This window comes from Podarcis erhardii (assembly GCF_964252035.2).
Source record: "Podarcis erhardii genome assembly, chromosome: 12".
Lineage (NCBI taxonomy): Eukaryota > Metazoa > Chordata > Lepidosauria > Squamata > Lacertidae > Podarcis > Podarcis erhardii.
This window is the reverse complement of record NC_138513.1, coordinates 49,078-77,056: the sequence shown is the minus strand read 5'-3', so window position 1 is coordinate 77,056 and position 27,979 is coordinate 49,078. Positions and strand designations below refer to the sequence as shown.

Below are 27,979 nucleotides of genomic sequence, written 5' to 3'. Positions count from 1 at the left end.
AAATCGCCCGGGCTCTCCTTGCGCCTGAAGACGTCGCTACTGTTCCATACAAAACAATAATGGAACAGCTGAAGGGGCACTTTTCGCCACAGCCCTCAGTGGTGGCTCGTCGAAATGCCTTCTACGCAAAGCGGCAAGCCCCTGGGGAAACCATAACTGGGTTTGTGACCTCTCTCCGCCAAGCTGCCCGGTTCTGCAACTTCTCAGAGCTGGAGAACATGCTTCGTGACCGCTTCGTCGGTGGCCTGAAGGATGAGAAGCTGCAACGACGCCTCTACGCTAAGAAGAACCTAACGTTCCAGGTCGCTCTGGAGGAGGCCCTGGCAACGGAAGCTGCTGAGAGGTCGACGCAAGAGGCACGGCTGAGCCAGCTGTCCCAACCGAGGGTCCACCACGAAGACCTCACCAACGACTCGGGATCCGACAGGGAGGAGGTGCACCGAGTACAGCAGCGCACTCAAGCAGCCCACATACCACAGCTGCCTCGACGAGAAGGAGGGAACTGCGCAAGCTGTGGAGAAAGTCACGAGAGGAGGACCTGCCGTTTCCGCAACGCAGAGTGCAGGCAGTGCAGAAAATTGGGACACATCGCCCGGGTGTGTCGGGCTCGGCCCACCCGAAGCCAGGCATCAGATGACCAATCCAAGAGCCCCAGGTCCCGGGGCCCAACGCACCAAGGCAACTCGACGGAGCTCACAGACTTCCAGGTATACCAGTTGCCCCACCCCAACGTAGAGAAAATTTATGTAGAGGTACAGATAGAGGGGGCCCCATGCCGCATGGAGCTTGAAACGGGTTCAACTCTATCCATAATCTCGGCAAGGACCTTAAGGAAACTGTGTCCTACTGGGGGTCCCAAACTCAGGCCGGCCCCATTCACCCTCCGGGACTTCCAGAAACGTAAGGTCCCCACAATGGGGGTGGGGACCTTCAGGGTGCAATACCGAGGGCGGACGCGGCAACTGGACTTGCTTGTGGTCAAGGGCCCCTACATTAGCTTACTGGGGTTGGCATGGTTTGGACCACTGGGACTAGCCATCACCGGGGTGAACCACATGAGCTTACAAGTGGACGTGGACGCCATATGCAAGGAGTTTCCGGGGGTTTTCGATGGGAAATTGGGACAGTATACGGGCCCCCCCATTGCTCTACAGCTTGACCCCGCAGTACGACCAGTCAGGCTCAAGGCCCGCCGGGTCCCATTCGCCCTGAAACCCCGTATAGACGAGGAATTGGACCGACTCGTGGAGCAAGGAGTGCTGGAGCCGGTGCCTAATGCCCCCTGGGAAACCCCAATCGTCACACCCATCAAGCCTAATGGTTCGGTCCGCATCTGCGCAGACTACAAATGTACCATAAACAAGGCCCTCATGGCCCATGCATACCCAGTGCCAGTGGTCAGCCATGTCCTTGCCACCCTGGCTGGGTCGAAATTTTTTGGCAAGCTGGACTTGGCCCAAGCATATCAACAGCTGCCAGTAGATGAGGCCACAGCAGAGGCACAGACGATTGTGACGCACAGAGGAGCGTTCAGGGTAAAGCGGCTGCAATTCGGGGTCAGCGTGGCACCAGGCATATTCCAGAATCTAATGGACTCTCTCCTTAAAGGGATTCCTGGTGTCACCCCCTTCTTTGATGATGTGTTGATTGCCGGGCCCACACCAGAGGAGTTTGAGGACCGCCTCCGCACTGTTCTGCACCGTTTCCAGATGGCGGGTCTCAAGGTGAAGCGGGAAAAATGTCTACTAGGAGTGCCTCAAGTGGACTTTCTGGGATTTATGGTGGATGCAGAAGGGGTTCACCCGACTGGGGACAAGGTACGGGCCATTTGTGATGCCCCAGCGCCCAAGAACAAGACTGAACTTCAGGCCTTCTTGGGATTATTGAACTTTTACCATTCCTTCCTTCCCCACAAGGCGGCGGTAGCGGAGCCCCTACACAGACTCCTGGACAAGCGGGCCCCTTGGGTGTGGGGCCAGCGCCAGGAGGCCGCATTCCAGGCAGTCAAGGACTTGCTTGTCTCAAACTCGGTCTTGGCACACTTCGACGAGAGGCTGCCGGTGGTGCTAGCATGCGACGCCTCGCCCTATGGCATCGGCGCTGTCCTGGGACACCAACTCCCGGATGGAAGAGAGGTACCGGTAGCATACTTTTCCCAGACACTCAACGAAACCGAGCGGAACTACTCGCAAATCGACAAGGAGGGTCTGGCAATCGTGAAGGGAGTAAAAAAATTCCATGATTTCTTGTACGGGCGGCCCTTCACCGTGGTGACTGACCACAAGCCGTTGCTTGGCTTGTTTGCCCCCGAAAAGCAGACCCCCCAAGTGCTGTCTCCTCGCGTCCTCAGGTGGTCAATTTTCCTTGCCAGCTACCAGTATGCACTGATTCACCGCCCTGGAAAGGCGATGGGCCATGCAGACGCCCTCAGCAGGCTACCACTACCGGAAACAGGCCCCGACCCAGCACCTGCACAAGAGGTTATGAGCCTGGAGCTGCTTCCTGACCGCCCCATTCAGGCACAAGAAGTTGCACACCATTCCAAGAAAGATAGGGTCATCTCCCGGGTCCTGGACTGGGTGTGGAGGGGATGGCCCAGCCGCAGCCCCGGGCCAGAATTCGCCGGCTACACAACCCGCAAACATGAACTGTCAGCCCACAAGGGGTGCCTGTTATGGGGAAGCAGGGTCGTTGTTCCCCAGCCCCTCCGCAAAAGGGTCCTCACAGCCCTACACGAGACACACCCAGGGGTAGTAAGAATGAAGGCCCTTGCCAGGAGTTATGTGTGGTGGCCGGGGATCGACGGAGAGATAGAGGCCTGGGTCAAACACTGCCAGGCCTGCCAGGAATCCCGCCCAGATCCCCCAAGGGCCCCAGTCCAGTCCTGGGAGTCCGCCCGAGCACCATGGTCACGCCTGCATGTGGACTTCGCTGGCCCCTTTCAGGGGAAAACATTCTTCATAGTGGTGGACTCCTACACCAAATGGCTGGAAGTCGCACTGGTACCGTCCACTTCTACGTCCGCAGCCATCCGGGTACTACGCAGGCTGTTTGCAACCCACGGGCTCCCTGACACTCTCGTCTCAGACAACGGGACTGCATTTACATCAGGAGAATTTCAAACCTTCACAGTGCAGAACGCCATCCGCCACATCCGTTCGGCGCCATTCCACCCTGCCACCAATGGCCAAGCAGAACGCATGGTGCGGACCACCAAGGACACCCTTCGCCGCATGACGCAAGGGGATTGGGAGTACCGCCTTGCCACATTCCTTCTAGCACAGCACAGCACCCCCAGCTCAACGACTGGCCGGAGCCCCGCTGAACTACTAATGGGTCGGCGCCTTGCAATCAGATTGGACCGCCTTCACCCCGATAGAGCTCAGGATGAGGTAGTGGTGGGGGAAGGCAGGAACCCCCGGACCTTCGAGGCCCAGGACCCAGTGTACGCAAAGAATTTTGGGGCAGGCCCTGCATGGGTACCTGCCACAGTCACCAGGGTCACGGGCCCCGTGTCGTACGAGGTGCTAACAGATGGGGGGCAATGCTGGCGCCGCCACTGCGACCAGATACGGCGACGATTCCCGGGAGAAAACCAGGAGGAGGAGGACAGGTCAGAGGAGTCCCAAGGGAACAGTGGGGCAGTGAGGCCCATAGAGCAGCAGGGGCAAGCAGGAGAGGCAGAATCAGTAAATACAGAGAGGACCCGCGAGGCCGAAAGGACACCGGAACCAGAACCACGACTGAGCGAGCCGGTTGCGCCAGACCAAACAGCCCCATCCTTGGAACACGAGCCAGAACCTGAACCCCGGACCAGGGAACACCCCAGGCCGCAACGCACACGTAGGCCACCGGCGTACCTTGAGGACTATGAATGCGACCTTCCGGGCAGGACTGGAACTTAGAGGGGAGGGGTGTTATGTACTGAGTTGAATAGGATCCAAACTGCAGCAGTCTGATTGGTCCTAGAACAATAGGCTCCAAAAGGCAGCAGTCTGATTGGTCCTAGAACAATAGGATTCAGAATGCAGCAGTCTGATTGGTCCTAGAACAATGCAGCAGTATGATTGGTTAGCAGGAACCACCCAATCATGCTCCAGATAGAAGTGAATCCACAACCTGATTGGCCTACAGTAGAATCCTGGAATTAGCCAATCATGTGCAGCCCATTGTGTAAATAATGTATATAAAGCAGATACTTTGAGGGGACATTCATTCATTCCTCCTCACCACTATGAGCTGAATAAAGAGCATGAAATCACTTTGCGACTCTGAGTATATTTCACAAACAAAACAGACATACTTGCAGAATATTTTGATTATGACCTGCAAACATTCACAAACATCTCCAGGGTTTGTGAGAGGCACATTTTATGCATGGGGTGTGCAATGCAGCGATGCAAATGCCAAAAAACCCCCATCCCCTGCAAACTTGCCCTTTGCTAGCAGGCCCTGTGTTGCCCAGGCATTTCAAAGTGTAAAAGAGTCCTTCTTTCTGAATCCTCCTCCTCTTCACTCCTGCATATCCTTCGAGGCCTGACCCTCCTTGTCTTTTGATATCTCCACTCTGGAATTCCTCTGTGTGACATCTCTGCCAATGTCCCTCCAAACCCAGTGATATGTATCTTTTGCTTCTCTTCCACTTTCAAATCTGACAAGTCCTATTCAGCTGTGCAAACTGGATGTCTTTTTTCCTTACAGAGAACATTTGGGAACTCTCTGGCAGGACGTGTGCTTTGCCCCTTGGTGAAGACAAGATTGAGAAGTGCTTCAAGAGCCAAGCTGGCAAGCTCTCAATTTCATCCAAAGATGAAAAAAAAAAAGTAGTCCTTGCTAAGTGGGGGTTTTATTCCTGCCCCCGAATTGATCCTTTCAGGCAAGGATGATTCCCAACCCTACCCGGAGATGCCGTCAGGGATTGAGACCATCTGCTCCTCATTTAATTCTCACAAAAACCCTGTGAGTCCAGGCTGAGCAGCATTGTCTCCCAGGGAGCTTCATAGCCATCTGGGGAGGTTTCCCAGGTCCTGGTCTGATCATCTATCCACCATACCATGCTGCAAGGAGAGTTTCAGTCCTTTCCTCCATAACCCTATTTCTCCTTCAATAATTTAATTTCTCTAACAAGATACCCCCTCCCCAAAAGAAACAGATTTGGAGGGGAAGTAATTAGGAGGTGGAAATCTGGCAGATAATGAAATTGCCACGATACTTCCTAAGCCAGCACTGTTTTCTGGGGGTAGGTGGGTGGAATCAAAGGAAAACTCTCTTTAAAGACAAGACTGGAAGGCCTCACCCTGAGCAGGCAAACACTAAGATTTCAGCCTTCTAAAGTAATCTGTGCTGGCAAATACAACAGTTTTTGAAAAGGAAATGAAGTGTAATCTAGGCTGTTCTTAAAGAAATGGGAGTGCCTGATCACCTCATCTGTCTCCTGAGAAATCTCTATGTGGGACAAGAAGCTACAGTTAGAACTTGATATGGAACAACTGATGGGTTCAAAATTGGGAAAGGAGTACGACAAGGCTGTATATTGTCTCCCTGCTTATTTAACTTATATGCAGAATTCATCATATGTGAGGTTGTTGCTTAAGCCTGCCTTGTAGAATTTTAAGCATAACCCTGAGCCCTAAACCACAAACTAATGAAATAGAACTTGCTCAACAAGATGCTCCTTAACGATTATGCTCCTTAAAGAAACAGATTTGGAGCGGAAGTAATTTGGAGGTGGAAATCTGGCAGACAATGAAATTGCCACTATCCTTCCTAACCCGGCACTGTTTTCCGGGGTTGGGCGGGTGGAATCAAAGGAAAACTGTCTTTAAAGACAAGACTGGAAGGCCTCACCCTGAGCAGGCAAACACTAAGATTTCAGCCTTCTAAAGTAATCTGTGCTGGCAAATACAACAGTTTTTGAAAAGGAAATGAAATGTAATCTAGGCTGCTTGACCCAATAAGATCATAGAATCATAGAGGTAAAAAGGTAAAAGTAAAGGACCCCTGGGTGGTTAAGTCCAGTCAAAGGCGACTTTGGGGTGCAGCACTCATGTTACAACCCTTAAGATATTTGATGATGGCTATCATGTCACCCCTCCATCTTTTCTTCTCCATGATAAACATCCCTAACTCCCTTGGCCATTCCTCTTAGGGCTTAGTTTCCAGGTCCTTGGTCATATTGAACATCCTCCTCTTCTGCACATCCTAGCTTGCCAATATACTTCTTAAAGTGTGACACTGAGAAATGGACCCAAGACTCCCAGTGGGGTCTGACCAAGGCAGAATGGAGTGAAATTATTATTTTCCCTTGACATCTATTAATGCAGCAGAGAATAGCATTAGATTTTTTTGCTGTTGCATCACACCATTGACTCAAGTTGTTCTTGTGGTCCTCCAAGACCCCTAGATCCCTTTTGACATGTCCTGTTGTGAAGCCAGGGGTACCCCATCCTATATTTGTGCGTTGAGAATGACATCTACAGCCACCTTGTGATTTGCATTCAGTCACACACATCACAAACACAGAAAAAGATGAATTACCGTCAGCTGCCCTCTTGAAAAAGACTTTGCAGCTCCCGCAGGTGAGTGCTCCATAGTGGCACCCAGAAGCTTCATCCCCACAGATCAAGCATGTCTTCTGTGGTGGGAAGTAACAGTCACTGGGCAGAACATGGTCCCTTGCAGACTCCAGCCTTAGGAAGCAAAAAGGAGAAAAAGGCAAACCATCAGCAAATGTGGCAAATGCATAAAAACTACAGGATATTAAAGAATATTCCAGAAATGTTTATTAGTGTGAACTTGCAAGAGAAATATCTTAAGAAAATATCCCACTGGTACTTAACTCCATGTATAATATTGTGTGTCATCCTTTCAGCAGCTGTGAGGTTCCGTAACTTTATGCCACAACTCAAGAAACAGATCCTTTAAGTTCTTCCATTTTTGTGCAATGGAAAATCTAGCTGCTACTAGAAACCAACTTAGCAATTCCTTCAAAGAGAATCATTTTGCCGTATCATTATTTAATATTTAATAATGCAAGTTGTGGTGATGCCTGAATTGCATGTTTAAATATTTGTGATATTTCTGCAAACCCTTTCTGCAATCCCACCATAAATTGGGGGGGGGGGAGTGCCATTACGGGAGCAACCCCTTCAACAAAGTTGGAAAGATTGAGAATTTATGTGTGAAAACGGAACTGGCGTACAATGCCATCTGTGTTTAACTTTCAAAGACCTTTCATGTATGTAAATAGAGACAGACTTGAGTGGCTTATGTGACCCAACAGGGAGTCTTCAATACTAATGTTAAGGTCCTTTTCCTAAGTAGCTTAAAGGCAGATTGTTAAATGTACTTTCTGCTGGAATAGGTCACACCTGTCCAAATGTTCAACATGCCTGCTGTGATAAACGCAGTAACAAATCTGGCTTGGCTTGGCCCTGGAAGTCTTGGGAAACGAGAAGTGCAGATTTGCTCAGGCACATTAATATGTCAGATCTCAATGGACATGCATCTCAGTTTCCTGTTTCTGCAAGGGGCTTTCCAGAAGGTCCTGGAGTGCGAGCCCATTAATATATAACACTATGTGTTCTTAGGACAAATATTTATTTGGGAGGTCCACAGTGGAAGTAACTTCAAATTGAGGTAATCTTAATCTATTTTATTATTTTAACTTTTGTATGTTTAACAATATGGTTATGAATTTTTCTCAGTTTTACTGTTTCAGCTTTTCATAAACTGATTTGAGATTTTGTACAATGAAGCGGTGTATAAATTTTATGAAATAAGCAAACAAACAAATGTCTGCATGAATAACTGTTAACAACCTCTCCAACATTAATGGCCCTTTGTGTCCCTTCCAAGAACTCTACATTCTATGATTCTTTGTTTGCACTCTCCTACCAATAGTCAGCATGGATTTCTGAAAAATAAGTCATGTCAGACTAACCTGATCTCGTTTTTTGACAGAATTACAAGCTTGGTAGATGAAGGGAATGCAGTGGATGTAGTCTACCTTGATTTCAGCAAGGCATTTGACAAGGTGCCCCATGATATTTTGTAAAGAAGCTGGTAAAATGCGGACTTGACTATGCTACCACTCAGTGGATTTGTAACTGGCTGACTGACCGAACCCAAAGGGTGCTCATCAATGGTTCCTCTTCATCCTGGAGAAGAGTGACTAGTGGGGTGCCACAGGGTTCTGTCTTGGGCCCGGTCTTATTCAACATCTTTATCAACGACTTGGATGATGGACTCAAGGGCATCCTGATCAAATTTGCAGATGACACCAAACTGGGAGGGGTGGCTAACACCCCGGAGGACAGGATCACACTTCAAAACGACCTTGACAGATTAGAGAACTGGGCCAAAACAAACAAGATGAATTTTAACAGGGAGAAATGTAAAGTATTGCACTTGGGCAAAAAAAATGAGAGGCACAAATACAAGATGGGTGACACCTGGCTTGAGAGCAGTACATGTGAAAAGGATCTAGGAGTCTTGGTTGACCACAAACTTGACATGAGCCAACAGTGTGACGCGGCAGCTAAAAAAGCCAATGCAATTCTGGGCTGCATCAATAGGAGTATAGCATCTAGATCAAGGGAAGTAATAGTGCCACTGTATTCTGCTCTGGTCAGACCTCACCTGGAGTACTGTGTCCAGTTCTGGGCACCACAGTTCAAGAAGGACACTGACAAACTGGAACGTGTCCAGAGGAGGGCAACCAAAATGGTCAAAGGCCTGGAAACGATGACTTATGAGGAACGGCTACGGGAGCTGGGCATGTTTAGCCTGGAGAAGAGGAGGTTAAGGGGTGATATGATAGCCATGTTCAAATATATAAAAGGATGTCACATAGAGGAGGGAGAAAGGTTGTTTTCTGCTGCTCCAGAGAAGCGGACACAGAGCAATGGATCCAAACTACAAGAAAGAAGATTCCACCTAAGCATTAGGAAGAACTTCCTGACAATAAGAGCTGTTTGACAGTGGAATTTGCTGCCAAGGAGTGTGGTGGAGTCTCCTTCTTTGGAGGTCTTTAAGCAGAGGCTTGACAACCATATGTCAGGATTGCTCTCATGGTGTTTCCTGCTTGGCAGGGGGTTGGACTTGATGGCCCTTGTGGTCTCTTCCAACTCTATGATTCTATGACTCTGCTTGAAAACCTCCAGTTGAGGAAACTCAGAAGATGACTCAGAAACTTCAGTTGGCCCCAAGGGAGCAGCCGAATTCCTGACTGGAGCTCCATTTAGATGTCTTTTAATCCCCATGCCCTGTTTTGAAACAGCTGCACTTGTTGCCAATTTGTTTCTGTGCCCAAAGGGAATTGCTCACATTGGTGTTCAAAGCCCCAAACAGCTCAGGCCCCAAATATCAGAAAGGCTGCCTCCTTCCCTACAGACCCCCTCGGGTGCAGAGATCAGCGGGGGGGGGGGCTCGTTGTAGACCTCCACTCTCAGTGTCCCAGGGGGAGGGGCCTTATCTGTGGTGGCCCCAGAGCTGGGGAACTTCCTCCCTATAGAAGTGTATACTTTCACTCCACAGCTTCCCGAGAATGTTGAAGATACACCTCTTTTTCCTGGCCTTTGACATTTGAGGTGTTTGTTTTTTAGGCCCACTTTATTTTAGTGAATGTTGGTTGTTCTAAATAGTTTTTAATATTTTGTTTTAATGCTGTAACTCGCCCTGGGAACTTACAATGAAGGACAGGCAATAAATAAGTTAATGCTACTAAAAATAATAATGTTAATGATGAGGCATCTGTATATTGCCTCCCTTTCCCATCTCATTGTTGAGATTTGCTCCTGTTTGAAACTTATTCGTGTGTGGGACTATAGCAGCAAAAATGTCCCTTGCCCCAAAATGGAAAGAAGCAGAATTCCCAGAAAAGGAAGAATGGATGCAAAAACTTATGGAATATGTAGAAATGATGAAACTTACCAGAAGAACAAGAACTCAAAATAACAAACTTTTTATAAAAGAATGGAAATGGTTTATTGAATATTTACAGATAAATTGTAAACAGATAAAAAACATTGGCAGGATTATTGCAATAACTTGCAGTTTCAGAAGAATATACAGTATATATAAAGAAGATGAATGAATGAGCAAAGTAAGTTAATTTATGCAGAAGATATTAAAAATAAATTTAAGGAAAGAGGAGAGAAGGAAAAGGAAGAGGAGGAAGGAAGTCAAGTTTTGAAATGTCAAAATGATTGTAAAATTAGTGAAATGTATAAACCTGAAAAGGATAAATAAAAAATTAAGAGAGAAAGAGAGATTTGCTCCTGTTTAAAAGTGAGCATTCCTAAAAGATGTTAAATTATTTTTGTATGCCACAACTGCTGCTCGAGTTTTATTAGCCAAGAATTGGAAAACACAAGAAGTGCCAACAGTGGAAGATTGGCAGATGTAGATGATGGATTTTTCGGAGCTAGCCGACCTGACTGGAAGAGTCCGTGACCAGAAGGAGGAGGATTACCAGGAGGAATGGGCGAAATTTAAAGACTATTTAGTTAAATATGTTAAGTTAACTTAATTGGAAAAGTTTGCAAATATTGGATAGGCTTAGGATTTAAATATGTAATGTGACGAATCAATATGTTTAATGCCAAATTGGAAAGAAAGACAGATGTTAAGTGATTAAGTTAATTTTATAAGAATATTGGTTTGGGAAAACTGTCAAAATGATATTGTCAGAGCTGAACCCCTGACAGATATACACTGAAATTCAACCAGGGGGATACGAGGAAGTCACAACTATGTTACTAAGTTACAGATAGGTAGCCGTGTTGGTCTGCCATAGTCAAAACAAAAAAATTCCTTCCAGTAGCACCTTAAAGACCAACTAAGTCAGTTCTTGGTATGAGCTTTCGTGTGCATGCACACTTCTTCAGATACACTGAAACAGAAGTTTCCAGACCTTTCTATATAGTGAGAAGGTGGGGAGGGGTATTACTCAGAAGGGTGGTAGGAATGGGTGATTGGCAGATAGCTGTGATGAGCCTGTTGACGACTCTTAACGACTGCAATAGGTCTTACAGGAGGAAGCAAGGGGTGAAAAGGTGAAAAATGGCTTTGTCATGTATAATGAGATAAGAATCCTAGGTCTTTGTTCAGGCCAGGTTTTTCCATTGTTTTAAGTTTGGTGATAAGTTGTAATTCAGCAGCTTCTCTTTCCAGTCTATTTCTGAAATTCCTTTGTAGTAAAACAGCTACTTTGAGATCTTGTATAGAATGTCCTGGGAGATTGAAGTGTTCTCCTACTGGTTTCTCTGTCTTGTGATTCCTGATGTCCGATTTATGTCCGTTTATTCTTTGGCGTAAGGTCTGGCCTGTTTGTCCAATATAGAGAGCTGAAGGACACTGTTGGCATTTTATGGCATACACAATGTTAGACGATGAGCAATTAAATAGTCCCGAAATGGTATGTGTGATGTTGTTGGGGCCAGTAATGGTGTTGTCCGGGTGTATGTGGCAGCAAAGTTGGCATCTGGGTTTATTACAGGCTCTGGTGCCAGTGTCTGTGTTAGGTCTGGTTGTAGTATTATTGTGGGTTAGGAGTTGTTTAAGACTGGGTGGCTGTCTGTAGGCAATGAAAGGTCTTCCTCCCAGAGCTTGAGAAAGAGAACTGTCATTGTCCAGGAGAGGTTGTAGATCTCTGATGATGCGTTGTACTGTTTTAACTTGGGAGCTGTATGTGATGACTAGAGGTGTTCTGTTATTTTCTTTTTTGGGTCTGTCTTGCAGCAAGTTCTCTCTGCAAGACAGACCCAAAAAAGAAAATAACAGAACACCTCTAGTCATCACATACAGCTCCCAAGTTAAAACAGTACAACGCATCATCAGAGATCTACAACCTCTCCTGGACAATGACAGTTCTCTTTCTCAAGCTCTGGGAGGAAGACCTTTCATTGCCTACAGACAGCCACCCAGTCTTAAACAACTCCTAACCCACAATAATACTACAATCAGACCTAACACAGACACTGGCACCAGAGCCTGTAATAAACCCAGATGCCAACTTTGCTGCCACATACACCCGGACAACACCATTACTGGCCCCAACAACATCACACATACCATTTCGGGACTATTTAATTGCTCATCGTCTAACATTGTGTATGCCATAAAATGCCAACAGTGTCCTTCAGCTCTCTATATTGGACAAACAGGCCAGACCTTACGCCAAAGAATAAACGGACATAAATCGGACATCAGGAATCACAAGACAGAGAAACCAGTAGGAGAACACTTCAATCTCCCAGGACATTCTATACAAGATCTCAAAGTAGCTGTTTTACTACAAAGGAATTTCAGAAATAGACTGGAAAGAGAAGCTGCTGAATTACAACTTATCACCAAACTTAAAACAATGGAAAAACCTGGCCTGAACAAAGACCTAGGATTCTTATCTCATTATACATGACAAAGCCATTTTTCACCTTTTCACCCCTTGCTTCCTCCTGTAAGACCTATTGCAGTCGTTAAGAGTCGTCAACAGGCTCATCACAGCTATCTGCCAATCACCCATTCCTACCACCCTTCTGAGTAATACCCCTCCCCACCTTCTCACTATATAGAAAGGTCTGGAAACTTCTGTTTCAGTGTATCTGAAGAAGTGTGCATGCACACGAAAGCTCATACCAAGAACTGACTTAGTTGGTCTTTAAGGTGCTACTGGAAGGAATTTTTTTGTTTTGACTATGTTACTAAGATTGGTTTAATTATGGCTGAGATTTATGTTTGTTTGTTTAAAATTTTTTTTTGGGAAAATCAATAAAATATTTTTTTTTTGAAGAAAATAAATAAAAGTGAGCATTCCATCCTTAATGACATGTAAAGTAACAAGTTAATTGAAATAATTGCACGCTCACACTTGCCTTATATAACTGACTGGTTTTCACTTGTTTGCTAGATAGGCAATTTCAGGGCCCTTCTGCTATGAGAAGCTTGAGTAAACCCGACAGAGTTCTCTCCCACCCAATATTTGGAATAAAGCCACAAAAGAGAGAAAGTGTGGTGTAGTGGTTTGAGTGCCAGACTAGGATCTGAGAGAGAATCCTGATTCATCCATGGAGCTCCCTGGGTCACCTTGGGCTGGTCACTGCCTCTCAGCCTAACCTACCTCCCAGGGTGGTTGTGGAGATTAAATGAGGACTAGGATCCATTACTTTTTATATCGGTTCTGGAGGTTTTGTTAAATATGATAAGAGGGGACCAGCTGGTTAAAGGGGTTCAGGTCGGAGCTAAACAATACAAATTGAGGGCTTTTGCAGATGATCTAGTACTCACCCTACAAGAGCCAGACACTAGTACGAAAAGAGTTTTAGAATTAATTCAAGTATTTGGTCAAGTAGCAGGATTTAAGTTAAATAAACAAAAAACTAAAGTACTGGAGAAAAAATTAACAGTTAATGAGAGGGAGTGGTTTCAGAATGAAACTGGATTAACTGTAGCCAAGAAAGTGAAATACTTGGGGATTAATATGACATCTAAGAATGTGAACTTATTTAAAGATAATTATGAGAAATGCTGGACAGAAGTAAAGAGAGATCTAGAAATATGGTCAAATTTGAAGCTTTCCTTGTTAGGCCGAATTGCTGTTATCAAGATGAATGTTTTGCCTAGAATGCTGTTTTTGTTTCAAACATTACAGATTGTGGATAAAATGGACTGTTTCAAGAAGTGGCAGAAAGATATATCTAAATTTGTCTGGCAGGGCAAAAAGCCCAGAATAAAATTGAAGATATTAACAGATGCAAAAGAAAGAGGGGGTTTTGCCCTGCCGGACTTAAAATTGTACTATGAATCAGCTTTCTGCTGGCTGAAAGACTCGCTTCTTCTTGAGAACACAGACATTTTAGATCTAGAAGGGTTCAATACTAGATTTGGTTGGCATGCATACATATGGTATGACAAGGTAAAAGTTCATAAAGGTTTTAAAAATCATATTGTTAGGAAAGCTCTATATAATGTTTGGACTCGCTATAAAGATCTGTTGGAAAATAAAACCCCAAGGTGGCTGTCGCCAATGGAAGCCAAGGAGGTGAAAAAACTTAATATGGAATCCAAATGGCCAAAATACTGTGAAAACTTAGAACAAGAGGGTGAAAAAGTGAAACTACAGAGTTATGAGAAACTGAAGTCTAAAGTATGAGATTGGCTCCATTATTATCAAATAATGGAGGTATATAAACAAGACAGGAAAATTGGCTTCCAGGTGGAGAGATCAAAACTAGAAACAGAATTGTTAGATTCCAATACTAAGAATTTGTCAAAGATGTATAACTTGCTGTTGAAATGGAATACGCAGGATGAAACGGTTAAATCAGCTATGATTAAGTGGGCACAAGACATTGGTCATAATATTATGTTTGCGGACTGGGAAAGGTTGTGGACCACCGGTATAAAGATTACGGCATGTAATGCCTTAAGAGAGAATATTATGAAAATGATTTACAGGTGGTACATGACCCCAGTCAAGCTTGCTAAAATTTATCATCTGCCCAATAATAAATGTTGGAAATGCAATGCAACTGAAGGTACTTTCTATCACCTTTGGTGGACATGCCCGAGGATTAAGGCCTTTTGGGAAATGATCTATAATGAAATGAAGAAGGTACTTAAATGTACCTTTCATAAGAAACCAGAGGCGTTTCTCCTGGGCATGGTCAGCCAATTGGTGCCAAAGAGAGACAGGACTTTCTTTATGTACGCTACCACAGCAGCAAGGGTACTTATAGCAAAGTATTGGAAGACACAAGAACTACCCACTCTGGAAGAATGGCAGACGAAGGTGATCGACTACATGGGACTGGCCGAGATGACTGGCAGAATCCGTGACCAAGGAAAAGAGACGGTCGAGGAAGATTGGAAGAAATTTAAAGTGTATCTTAAGAATGACTATAAAATTAATGAGTGCTAAAATGTCGAGGTTAGAGAAAAAAGAGGATTACAGCTGTAAATGATTAGGTAAGAGAGAAGGGAGAAAAAGAGTAATTAGTTAAATTAAGTGAGGATTTGCTGAAGGAAATTTGGAAATAGGGATGCAGAAAGGAGAGGTATGGGGAAGGCGGAGAAGTAAGGTTTATGAAAAGAAGGTTTTGAAATTATATTTGTGTGTGTTTATGTGTTTTGTTTGTTTTTGTATAATGTAATGTGTTTAATATGTGCTGGAAAATCAATAAAAACATTTTTTTTAAAAAAGGATCCTACAGACAAGGTTTCAAATCCTCAGAGCAGGGGTGCTGTGGGAACTAAACAAAAAGGGGAGAACCACATATTCCACATATTCTTGAGCTCCTTGGAGACAAAGGTGGGGTATAATTGTAATAGAACAAATGAGCTGCAATGGAGGATCAGGTAAGATCTCAGCAGGGGAAGGGAGTTGGAGGTTCCTTCAGGCTGGCTCAGTGTTACCCTTCGTCACTGAGGCATGCACACCAGCATACACCAAGTTGAAGGGAGAGCAGTAGAATGCTTTGCTGGAGGAAATCTTTTAATTAACTCCATAATTACCTCTGAATGGGAACTAGAATGGGAAGCTCAAACATCACAGCACCAGCCCTTTCATTAAAAGCAGCCTATTCCCAAAGTCCTGTCAGAATAAAATGGTCTTCTCCTGCTGGAGCAAGGACAGCCAGGAAGGGACAAGTCTGGCTTCTTCAGGGATGGGAATTCCTAAGTTGCCAGGGAGCAGCCACCAAGAAGGCCATGTCCCACATCCCCACCAATCACACAGGGGGTTGGGACCGAGGGAAAGGCCTCCTCCAAAGATCTCAAAGCACAGGCAGATTCATATAAGGGAAGATGGTCTTCTAGATAGCCTGGCCTAAGCCATATAAGGCTTTTGAGGTCATAACCAAGACTTTAATTTGTGCCTGGAAACAAACTGGTAGCCATTGGAGCTGTTGCAGCAAGGAAGTAGTCTGCTCCCTATAACCAGCCCAAGTCAACAGTCTGGCTGCAGCTCTCTGAGCCAGTTGGGGTTTCTGAGCACTTTTCAAAGGCAGCCCCATGTAGCGGGCATTACAGCAGTCCAGAAGGGAGGTTGCTGGATTTGGAGCAGAAATTTACTATTTGGTAGGCAATGGGCAAATAATTCCCTTATTCATCAATGCATGTGTACACATCAGGATTCCCCAATCAACTGAAAACTGGGACACACATTTCTTTAAATGAAAAAGTGGGGGGGTGTACCTAGGAATGTAGGGTGCTGCCTTCACACCATGGCTTCATCAAGCTCAATGACTGGCAGAAGCTCTCTAGGGAGAAGATTGAGAGACGGTCTGCTATCCACCTTATCTGAAGGGCCGTCCCTTGGAAAACGGTGCAAGCTTGTGTTCTGCTCCAGGAGGCAGAACCCAAACCAATGGGTTCAAATGACAAGAAAGAAGATTGCAACTAAATGTCAGGAAGAACTTTCTGATGGCAAGAGCCATTCAACAGTGGAACGCAAAGGCAGTCGATTCTCCTTCCTTGGAGGTTTTTAAGCAGAGATTGGATGACCATCTGTCATGGATGCTTTAGCTATAATTCCTGCAGTGCAGGAAGTTGGACTCAGTGACCATTGGGAAGCCTTCCAATTCTGTGATTCTAGGGTTTCACAAAAGAGCCTTCCCAGCCTGACCTGAGATGGAAAGGAATGAACCTGGAAGCTCTGGGTACCAAATATACACAGAACTAAAATAGTCATTGCACCAGCTGTTTCTTAAGAGCATAAGCACATAAGAACAGCCAGCTGGATCAGGCCAATGGTCCATCTTGTCCAGCATCCAGTTATCACAGGGGCTGATCAGTTGTCCATGGAAAACCAGCGAACAGGATCTGACCACAAGTGCACTCTCTCCTCCAGTGGTTTTCAGCAACTAGACTGGAAGATGAAAGCCTACATACAGCAAGAACTCTTGCAGGGAAGAAAGAGACAGCCTTCCTCCAAAAGCTGTTTGTGCACTGGGTGCAACTGATTGATCTGATAATACATGCCTGATAAAACACAGCAGAACAACCAGTCCTCAATGAAGTTAGCTGAGCAAGATGAGGACATCAAATCACGTAGAGATGCAGCAGGGAGGCTTCTCTGAAGTGGGTATTTTTAGATGCTACCCCTATGTCTGAGCACTGAGAGATTCCAGGGGTCCCCAACGCTTACCCAGGTTTCAGTTTCCTTGGAATGTAGGTAAGTGGACATTGTGAGGCCTTTAGGGTATGTGGTTTTATTTGCACATATACACAACCTGAGCATAGGACAGAGGGGCTCACAACCTTAGCATCCCAACATGCTAAGGATTCACTCAGTTTAAAGGGGAGAGTTATGATGAAGTGTTTTCTCCCTCTGTAAAGAGTGAAACTTTCTGTTTAATGCTCTATATTGCTGCTGTAAGACAATTAGTAGTGCACCATTTTGATGTTGACGCTGCATGCAAATTTAGATCACAAAGTGTTAATGAGACAACCTCCTGGGTTTCAAGAGGGGAATGGTGCAGTCTGGCATTTGAAAAAGGCTGTCTATGGCCTCAAACAAAGTGGAAGGTGTTGAAACCAGTGTTTGAATGAAGCCCTTGTAAAACTTGGTTTTAAAAGGAGTGTGGCTGATCCATGCCTCTACACCAAAGGAGGAACAGGTGACAAATATCTGATGCTCCTTGATGACTTGCTAGTAGCAGGAAAGATCACAGATGAAATCAATAAGCTCACAAGTCAGATGGGAAAGAGGTTTAAGCTTAAAGCCCTAGGACCTGTAAGCAACTATTTGGGAGTAGAAGTAAAGCAAGAAGCTGGTGGAAGCTTCCTATTGAGCCAGAAGGAGAAAATTCTTCGTTTACTAGAGCAGCTTGGCATGGGAAACTGCAAGCCAGTTCAGACTCCCATGACACCAGATTTCCCAAAGACAGTGTGCGATGATGAATTTGATCAGCCTGAGCTGTACCACTCTAAAATAGGCTCACTGTTGTATTTGAGCCAGTGGTCAAGGCCAGACATTGCGTGTGCTACAAATGTTCTGAGCCAACATGTGTCTAAACCCAGTACTGCCAATCGGTTTGCTATGAAAAGTCTTATCAAATATCTAAAGGGGACATTAAGTGTATGTTTAAAGATACAGTGGAAGACAGAAGAATTTAAAATTGAAAAAGGAACATGACAAGGTTGCCCCTTATCCCCTCTGTTATTTATTTCAGTCCTAGAGGTGCTCTTGAATATGATTAGGGAGGACCGGTTGGTGCAAGGAATACAGGTCGGAGTGAAACAGTATAAATTGAAAGCTTTTGCAGATGACTTGGTAATTACATTACAGGAGCCAGAATCTAGTACGAAAAGAGTTTTGGAACTGATATATGAGTTTGGTCGGGTGGCGGGATTCAAATTGAATAAGCAAAAAACTAAGGTTTTGGTAAAAAATCTGACATCTTCAGAATCAGAAAGGTTTCAGAAAGAGACAGAGTTAAACGTGGTTAAAAAAATGAAGTACCTAGGGGTTAATTTGACTGCTAAAAATTTGAATTTATTTAAAGATAATTATGAAAAATGTTGGTCAGAAATTAAAAAGGATTTAGAAATTTGGTCAAGATTGAAACTTTCCTTATTGGGTCGAATCGCAGCTATAAAAATGAATGTATTGCCAAAGATGTTGTTCTTGTTCCAGGCTCTACAGATTGTGGACAGAGTGGAATGTTTTGGAAAATGGCAGAAAGATATCTCTAAGTTTATCTGGCAGGGCAAAAAGCCCCGAATAAAATTTAAAATATTAACTGATGCAAAAGAAAGAGGGGGGTTTGCCCTGCCAGATTTAAAGTTATATTATGAAGCTGCAGCTTTCTGCTGGATGAAAGATTGGTTACTTCTTGAGAACACTGATGTCCTAGATCTGGAAGGGTTTAACAATGCTTTTGGTTGGCATGCATACTTGTGGTATGATAAGGTAAAGATTCATAAAATGTTCAAAAACCATATTGTCAGAAAAGCAATATTTATTGTTTGGACAAAATATAAAGACTTATTAGAAAGTAAGACCCCGAGATGGTTATCACCAATGGAGGCTAAGGCCCGGAAGAGACTCAATATGGAGGCCAGCTGGCCGAAATATTGGGAATTAATAGAAAAAATTGGAGAAAAATGGAGGTTGCAGAGCTTGGAGAAATTAAAGAATAAGGTGCAAGATTGGTTACATTATGCCCAAATCCAAGAGGTTTTTAAATTGGATAAAAAGATAGGATTCCAGGTGGAGAAGTCGAAATTAGAGACATAACTGTTGGAACCAAAGACTAAGGTACTTTCGAGAATGTATAACTTGCTGCTTAAATGGAACACACAGGATGAGACTGTTAAATCAGCCATGATAAAATGGGCCCAGGATATAGGGTATAACATTATGTTTGAGGACTGGGAAAGGTTATGGACCACCGGAATAAAATTCACGGCATGTAATGCCTTGAAGGAGAATATTATGAAAATGATATATAGGTGGTACATGACCCCAGTCAAGCTTGCAAAAATATATCACCTGTCTGATAATAAATGTTGGAAATGTAGAGAGGCTGAGGGGACATTCTTTCACCTCTGGTGGACATGCCCTAAAGTGAAAGCCTTCTGGGAAATGATCTATAATGAACTAAAAAAGGTATTTAAATATACCTTTGTTAAGAAACCGGAGGCCTTCCTCTTGGGCATTGTCGGCCAGAAAGTGTTAAAGAAGGACAGAAGTTTCTTTATGTATGCGACAACAGCAGCAAGAATACTTATTGCAAGGTATTGGAAGACACAAGACTTGCCCACACTGGAAGAGTGGCAGACGCAATTGATGGACTATATGGAATTGGCTGAAATGACTGGCAGAATCCGAGACTTGGGAGAAGAAACAATGGAAGAGGAATGGAAGAAGTTTAAAGACTATTTACAAAAACATTATAAGTTGTATGAATGTTAAGTATTTGCACGATTTAGAAAATATCAGCTCCAGCAAATAGATTTTGTAAAATAGAAAATTAAGTTATAAGCAAGAAAAGGTCGAAATTTAAGGCAACACTATGTTTAATTTTAAGGTATGAGTAATTGATAAAAAACATTTTAAATTTAGAAGTACAATATTTGGAAAGTACAAAATAAGGTATGAAACAAGGTAATAATTTGCTGACATTCTTATTATAAATAATGCAGGGTAAGGAGATGTGAGGAAGCCCAGTTAGTTATATAAGAAAAATTGTACTGAACGGTTGGTTATATTTTTCTCTTTTTTCTTTTTCTTTTTTATTTCTTTCTTTCTATATGGTTTCTTGGTGTATTTGTTCTGGCTTTTTGGTGCAGGGATCTTGTATTATGTATTTGAAAATTTAATAAAATATTTTTTTAAAAAAAAGATACAGTGGTACCTTGGGTTAAGCACTTAATTCGTTCCAGAGGTCCATTCTTATCCTGAAACTGTTCTTAACCTGAAGCACTACTTTAGCTAATGGGGCCTCCTGCTGCCACTGTGCCCGTATTCTGCCTCACAGAATGAGGTTGTGACAAATCCCTGTTTCTTTGACCTCCATCCTATTATGGAATTGGCAAACATCATTACCATTCCACTTGTGGATTTTCTGGTAGCTGCATAGCTTTCCCAGTCTGCATCAACAAATATTTCCAGCCTCTCATCTTGTGCACTAGATACAGTAGTACCTTGGGTTACATACGCTCAGGTTACATACGCTTCAGGTTACAGACTCCGCTAACCCAGAAATAGTACCATGGGTTAAGAAATATGCTTCAGGATGAGAACAGAAATTGTGCTCCAGCAGCATGGCAGCAGCAGGAGGCCCCATTAGCTAAAGTGGTGCTTCAGGTTAAGAACAGTTTCAGGTTAAGAACGGACCTCCGGAACGAATTAAGTACTTAACCCGAGGTACCACTGTATACTGGAAAATGACTATTAAGGGCTTAGCCATACTTCCCTTTCCTTAGAGCTTTCCATTCACAGTCTGCACTTTAAAGTTGTGCTTCAGTTTAAAGACTGGGCTTTCGCAGGGAGCTCTGTGGCAAAAACCCAGAAAAACATGGACACCGATCTTTAAATTGTGGACCTATGCCTGGAAAGGTAAGTCCTAACTTAACCCCGGAGGAGTGGCGGGATAGTCTATACAGCCAATGTGGAGAAAGTAAGGGAGCCTATTGGATTGCTCTTGCCTGACCTCAAAAAGGATATTGTAGAGTTGGAAAAGGTTCAGAAAAGGGCAACCAAAATGACCAAGGTGATGGAGTGACTTCCCTAAGAAGAAAGGTTGCAGAGTTTGGAACTTTTTAGTTTACAGAAAAGGCAAGGAAGAGGTGATAGAAGTTTATAAAATGCTGCATGGCATAAAATAATGCATAGCATGAGAACTTGTGGACATTCAATGCAGCTTAATGTTGGAAGATTCAGGGTGGAGAAAAGAAAATACTTCTTCATGCAGCACATATTCAAGCTATGGAACTTACTCCTGCAGGAGACAGTGAGTGTCACAATCTTGGGTGGCTTTAAAAGAGGGCAAATTCATGGAGCAGAGGGCTATTGACAGCTGCTAGCCAGGATAGCTCTGCTCTGCCTCCACAACTGGAGGCAGTTATGTTTCTGAATACCAGTTGCGGGAAACCAAAGGACAGGAGAGGGCTGCTCATGCTCAAGTCCCGCTTGCTGGCTTTCCATAGGCCAGGGGTGCCCACACTTTTTCAAAAGAGAGCCAGATTTGATGAAGTGAACATGCGTGAGGGCCAACTTTTTAGGATTGAAGTTGTTGACCTTTTAGGGGGATTCCCCCCCCAAAAAAAGTTGTGGCCTTTTTCTAGACCCATGGGAAGGACCTGCCTGTGGGGGCTGGCAGGCTGGATTAGGCCCCCAAAACGAACTTTGGACATTCCTGCCATAGGCAACTGTTCAGTCACTGTGAGATGAGGATGCTGTGCTAGATGGGCCCCTAGCCTGACTGCACAGGCTTTTCTTATGATTTCAGTACTCTTTGGCATGTGTTTATTCAGTGCAATGGATAAAGCTCTCCTCACGAATTCCACCCATAGCTCACTCTAGGACAATCTGTTACGATGCAGAACAGAAGACCCTTAAACTGACCTTGACAGATTAGAGAACTGGGCCAAAACAAACAAGATGAATTTTAACAGGGAGAAATGTAAAGTATTGCACTTGGGCAAAAAAAATGAGAGGCACAAATACAAGATGGGTGACACCTGGCTTGAGAGCAGTACATGTGAAAAGGATCTAGGAGTCTTGGTTGACCACAAACTTGACATGAGCCAACAGTGTGACGCGGCAGCTAAAAAAGCCAATGCAATTCTGGGCTGCATCAATAGGAGTATTGCATCTAGATCAAGGGAAGTAATAGTGCCACTGTATTCTGCTCTGGTCAGACCTCACCTGGAGTACTGTGTCCAGTTCTGGGCACCACAGTTCAAGAAGGACACTGACAAACTGGAACGTGTCCAGAGGAGGGCAACCAAAATGGTCAAAGGCCTGGAAACGATGCCTTATGAGGAACGGCTAAGGGAGCTGGGCGTGTTTAGCCTGGAGAAGAGGAGGTTAAGGGGTGATATGATAGCCATGTTCAAATATATAAAAGGATGTCACATAGAGGAGGGAGAAAGGTTGTTTTCTGCTGCTCCAGAGAAGCGGACACGGAGCAATGGTTCCAAACTACAAGAAAAAAGATTCCACCTAAACATTAGGAAGAACTTCCTGACAGTAAGAGCTGTTTGACAGTGGAATTTGCTGCCAAGGAGTGTGGTGGAGTCTCCTTCTTTGGAGGTCTTTAAGCAGAGGCTTGACAACCATATGTCAGGAGTGCTCTGGTGGTGTTTCCTGCTTGGCAGGGGGTTGGACTCGATGGCCCTTGTGGTCTCTTCCAACTCTATGATTCTATGATTCTATGAAACTGATGCAAATCATTTCATGTACAAACTTAGTTATTGTTTGACAGTGGGCTTACGCAGGATGGGCTTATGTGTGCTCCACCAATGTGCACGGAGGTCAGGTAAAATGGTCACCACCAGGATGTATTTTTAGAAAGTGGAAAAGAAAAGTTAGTAAGAAGAATATTAGCCAGGCTTCTCCCAAAAGCCTCAAAAGCTTTTGTTCTAAAAAATGTGGAGGAGAAAGTAGAGGGTGATTCTCAGCCCTCCCCCCATACTTTGCCTGTACTAGATTATGGATTTACTAGACTGGTAAACAGCTGGTCACTTGGTGGCCTCTAGGAAGCATGCATTACCTCCAGAAAGGGAGGTTCTGGAGGGAGTTGGTATGTTTAGCCTGCAGAAGAGGAGACTGAGAGGAGACATGACAGTCATCCTCAAATATCTAAAGGGCTGTCACAAGGAAGATGGAGCAAGCTTGCTTCTGGCTGCCCCAGAGGTCAGGAGATTCAAGCAACCAGAAAGGAAATTCTGACTAAAGATTAGGCAGAACCTTCTGAGGGTAAGAGCCATTTGACAGTGTATAAGAGTCCCTCGGAAGATGGTAGACTCTCCTTCATTGGAGGTTTCTAAGCATAGGTTGGGTGACCATCTGCCAGGATTTTTTTCAACATGATCCCTGCATTGTGGAGGGTTGGGTGGGATGATGCCTGGGGATCTTTTAAGTCTTTTCTTTTAAGAAGAGTTTGCTGGATCAGGCCAGTGGCCCATCTAGTCCAGCATCCTCTTCTTCTCACAGCCAGCTGCCCCAATGGAATACTCACAAGCAGAATTTGAGCACGAGAGCCCTCTACCCTTCTGCAGATCCAAGCAACTGCTGCTTCCGACCATGGAAGGCTAAGCACAGCCACTGGGGCCAGCAGCCAATGACAACCCTCTCCTCTATGAATTTCTAAAGCCATTCAGGTTGACGGCCATCACTGCCTCCAGTGGGAGTAAGCTCCAGAAGTTTAACAGAGTGCTGTATGGAGAAGTCCTTCCTTTTACCTGTCCTGAATCTTCTAGCATTCAGCTTCATCAGACGTCCACAAGCTTGCATTGAAATAAATATTTCTTTATTTTATTTATAAAGCAATAAAAACAAACAAAAAACAAAACAAAACTCCCTTTATACACACACACACACACACACACACACACACGAGAGAGAGAGAGAGAGAGAGAGAGAGAGAGATATGCTTGCAAGCACCACACAGGTACCACTTGCATTCCTCACCAATGATTTATAGCAAGATCTGGACAGTGCCCCTTGCTAAGCAAAGAGAAAAGCAGCATTTTAAAAAATGCACATGCATAAAGGCACATACTGATCTATTCTGTTTTTATATTTTTTATATCAGTTGCATTTTCTAATCTTCCATTTAGAAAGAAGTACAGTTAAAGCTTGCAAAAGTTATTAACTGCTTGCTATATTTGTCAACGAACTATGAGATCTCTCTTGCCGGTAAAAAATATTTGCAGCACAGCTTAACTAAAAATGCAGTCTCACTTCAGAAGTGAGAGTTCATCCACATTTATGGGCACAAATTTACTCAGCTTAATTTTCCCATGCATTTCTAGAAACTCCCTGGGGCATCCAGAATACAAACTTTAAATAAATACAGGGCCTTGCAGAGCCAGGCAGAGGCCAGGGCCAGGTAGATAATGTGCCCCCCCCCCCTTTTCTTACCCTGGGGATAAATGAAGTCTTATAAATAAGTAAGTATATAAACAATTTCCACAAAAGTTATGCTGACAAATAATTTTATTTCAAGGCTTTGAACTGTATATGCATATAATGACAAAATGGAAAATATAGATAAATATGCTGACCGAGGCCCTCTTTGGAATTGGAGGCCAGAGCCAAGTGGCCCATATGGCTCCCCCCTCTGTCTGGGCCTGAATATATATTTAATATATCATTATCAAGAGTTATTCAAAGTGTGTGGGGGAAGGGGGGATAATAACACATTTATATATGAATCATCATAACTCCATATCTCTAATGGATCGCTAAATCATCTTTCAAAGTCCTAGATTTCAGAGTATAGAAATTCTGCCGCAAGCACCTTCCCCAGTGAGTCATGAGAGAAGCAAAGACAGTGAACTCTGCCAGAACCTCGCTCAAAACAAAATAATGCTACATTCAGGCAGAGGACTCCAACTGTATTAGGAATCCCGAATGCTACTAAAGCCAATGAAATCAACATTTCTAAACGATACCCCCAAATCCTAACATTCAGTCAGACTGAAGACAGATGCATCATGGTCAGGACTGAACAAATTGACAATTTACCCGATTAAACTGGGGTAAGGTTTTTTGGGTTTTTTGAGGGGAAGGGTGAATATAATTTTTGCTTTATCTATACTTGATCGGCAAGCTCAGAAGGCAGGTTGCAAACCTGATGGTATTTACCTGTGAGTAGCTCCAGAGCCCCCTTCATGGATCACTTGCCTTGCCATGGCGAAGGGGCTTGAATAACTCAGAGAAGCTATGAGCTATGCCGTGCAGGGCCACCCAAGATGGACAGGTCATAGTGGAGAGTTTTGACCAAACGTGATCCACCTGGAGCAGGAACCGGCAAGCCACTCCAGTATCCCTGCCAAGAAAACTCCATGGACAAAGATACCCCAGGTAGTGTGGTTGCTGACCTTGAGCCAGACATCCTGGAGAGTGAAGTCAAATGGGCCTTAGAAAGCACTGCTAATAACAAGGCCAGTGGAAGTGATGGTATTCCAGCTGAACTATTTAAAATTTTAAAAGATGATGCTGGTAAGGTGCTACACTCAATATGCCAGCAAATTTGGAAAACTCAGCAGTGGCCAGAGGATTGGAGAAGATCAGTCTACATCCTAGAAAGAAGGGCAGTGCCAAAGACTGCTCCAACTACCGCACAATTGCACTCATTTCACACGCTAGCAAGGTTATGCTTAAAATTCTACAAGGCAGGCTTAAGCAGTATGTGGACCGAGAACTCCCAGAAGTGCAAGCTGGATTTTGAAGGGGCAGAGGAACCAGAGACCAAATTGCAAACATGCGCTCGATTATGGAGAATGCTAGAGAGTTCCAGAAAGACATTTACTTCTGCTTCATTGACTATGCAAAAGCCTTTGACTGTGTCGACCACAGCAAACTATGGCAAGTTCTTAAAGAAATGGGAGTGCCTGATCACCTCATCTGTCTCCTGAGAAATCTCTATGTGGGACAAGAAGCTACAGTTAGAACTGGATATGTATCAACTGATTGGTTCAAAATTGCCGGAACCTCAGATATGCAGATGACACAACCTTGATGGCAGAAAGTGAGGAGGAATTAAAGAACCTTTTAATGAGGGTGAAAGAGGAGAGCACAAAATATGATCTGAAGCTCAACATCAAAAAAAGAAGATCATGGCCACTGGTCCCATCACCTCCTGGCAAATAGAAGGGGAAGAAATGGAGGCAGTGAGAGATTTTACTTTCTTGGGCTCCATGATCACTGCAGATGGTGACAGCAGCCACGAAATTAAAAGACGCCTGTTCCTTGGGAGAAAGGCGATGGCAAACCTAGACAGCATCTTAAAAAGCAGAGACATCACCTTGCCAACAAAGGTCCGTATAGTGAAAGCCATGGTTTTCCCAGTAGTGATGTATGGAAGTGAGAGCTGGACTATAAAGAAAGCTGATCGCCGAAGAATGGATGCTTTTGAATTATGGTGCTGGAGGAGACTCTTGAGAGACCCATGGAGTGCAAGAAGATCCAACCTCTCCATTCTGAAGGAAATCAGCCCTGAGTGCTCACTGGAAGGACAGATCATGAAGCTGAGGCTCCAATACTTTGGCCACCTCATGAGAAGAGAAGACTCCCTGGAAAAGACCCTGATGCTAGGAAAGATGGAGGGCACAAGGAGAAGGGGACGACAGAGGACGAGGTGGCTGGACAGTGTTCTCGAAGCTACAAACATGAATCTGATCAAACTGCAGGAGGCAGTGGAAGACAGGAGTGCCTGGCGTGCTCTGGTCCATGGGGTCACGAAGAGTCGGACACGACTAAACGACTAAACAAGCTCCAGAGCAGAGCGTGGCTTGAACCAGCAACCATTGGGTCAAAGCCCTCCTTTGGACCCCTGCCCTGCACCAATTCATGCCCAAGGAAATTGCAGGAGGCCCTTGGTGAGGACTGTCTGAGCGCGTGTTAGCCCTTTACCTCATGTCTCCGTAGGCCCCCGGGTAGCCTTCCATTCGCGGGGTGAGCTCCGTCTTGATGCAGCCGGAAGCTGGGGCAAAGGGCATCCTGTCCACCACAACCCCGGGGTACCACACCTTGGACGGTGGGAACTCTGCGCCCTCTTGTCCAGACTGCGGGTCCTGGCTCCTGGCGTAGCCGCAGGAGGCCAGGGGTGCGCCTTCGTAGAGCTGCCCTTTCGCGGTGAAGAAGGGGTGCCAGCCTGGGCCGGGAGGGCTGGCATAGTGGGGCGCCAAGGCAGCAGGCACATCCCGGGCGCGCCGGCACTGCGGCCTCCAAACAGCACCGCTGGGTGCGGACTCCAAGGGGCTCTCCCGCTTGATGTGCCCACGGGAGGACAGGTCCAGCTGGAAGTTGTAGTAGTCGCGATTCGGGAAGGCCCTCGACAGCTCCTCCAGCTTCTGAGAGCCTTTGTGGCGGCTCAGGTATCCCGGCCCTTCCATGGCCAGCGTTCCGCCGCCGCCGCCTCCCTCTTCGGCTTCCAAGATCTTGCAGCAGCCCAGAGACGGGGGCCCAGCGTTCGCGCCAGCGAACATGCATTCGCCGCGGGTCGCCGCCATCTCGCCCCCCCTGGGCTCGTCGAGCGCTTCCACCGCCAAGCCCATGGAGGCGGAGACGGCTTTGCCCAGCTCCTTTGAGCTCTCCCCCAGGTAGTCACTTTTGTCGCATAGGGCTTCCTTGCCTCCTCCGCGGGGCTCGCCTCCTTCTGCCGCCTGCAAAAGACTGCTCTCGCCCAGCATGTATTTGAAGTCCCCCGGGCAACTCTGGAAAGAAGGGCCTCCCAGTAGGGCCAGAGAGGACGGGGCGGACAAGGACGCGGCGGGCACGTTCCGCTTGTCAGGGGGCTGC

The 27,979-nt window shown here is 45.2% G+C and overlaps 1 protein-coding gene across 1 annotated transcript in view; it reads right to left on the bottom strand.

The window, feature by feature from the left end:
* Window positions 1-27,735, bottom strand: part of LOC309352946 (androgen receptor-like) — a gene marked incomplete at its 5' end in the record, with an annotated part of 105,342 nt that extends 77,607 nt beyond the window's left edge. Inside the window, 2 exons of the mRNA XM_081881770.1 lie at window positions 6,538-6,689; window positions 27,092-27,735. Of these exons, the coding sequence (XP_081737896.1) occupies window positions 6,538-6,689; window positions 27,092-27,735 (796 nt within the window). The remainder of the gene's footprint in view (window positions 1-6,537; window positions 6,690-27,091) is intronic.
* Window positions 27,736-27,979: the final 244 nt, after the last annotated feature.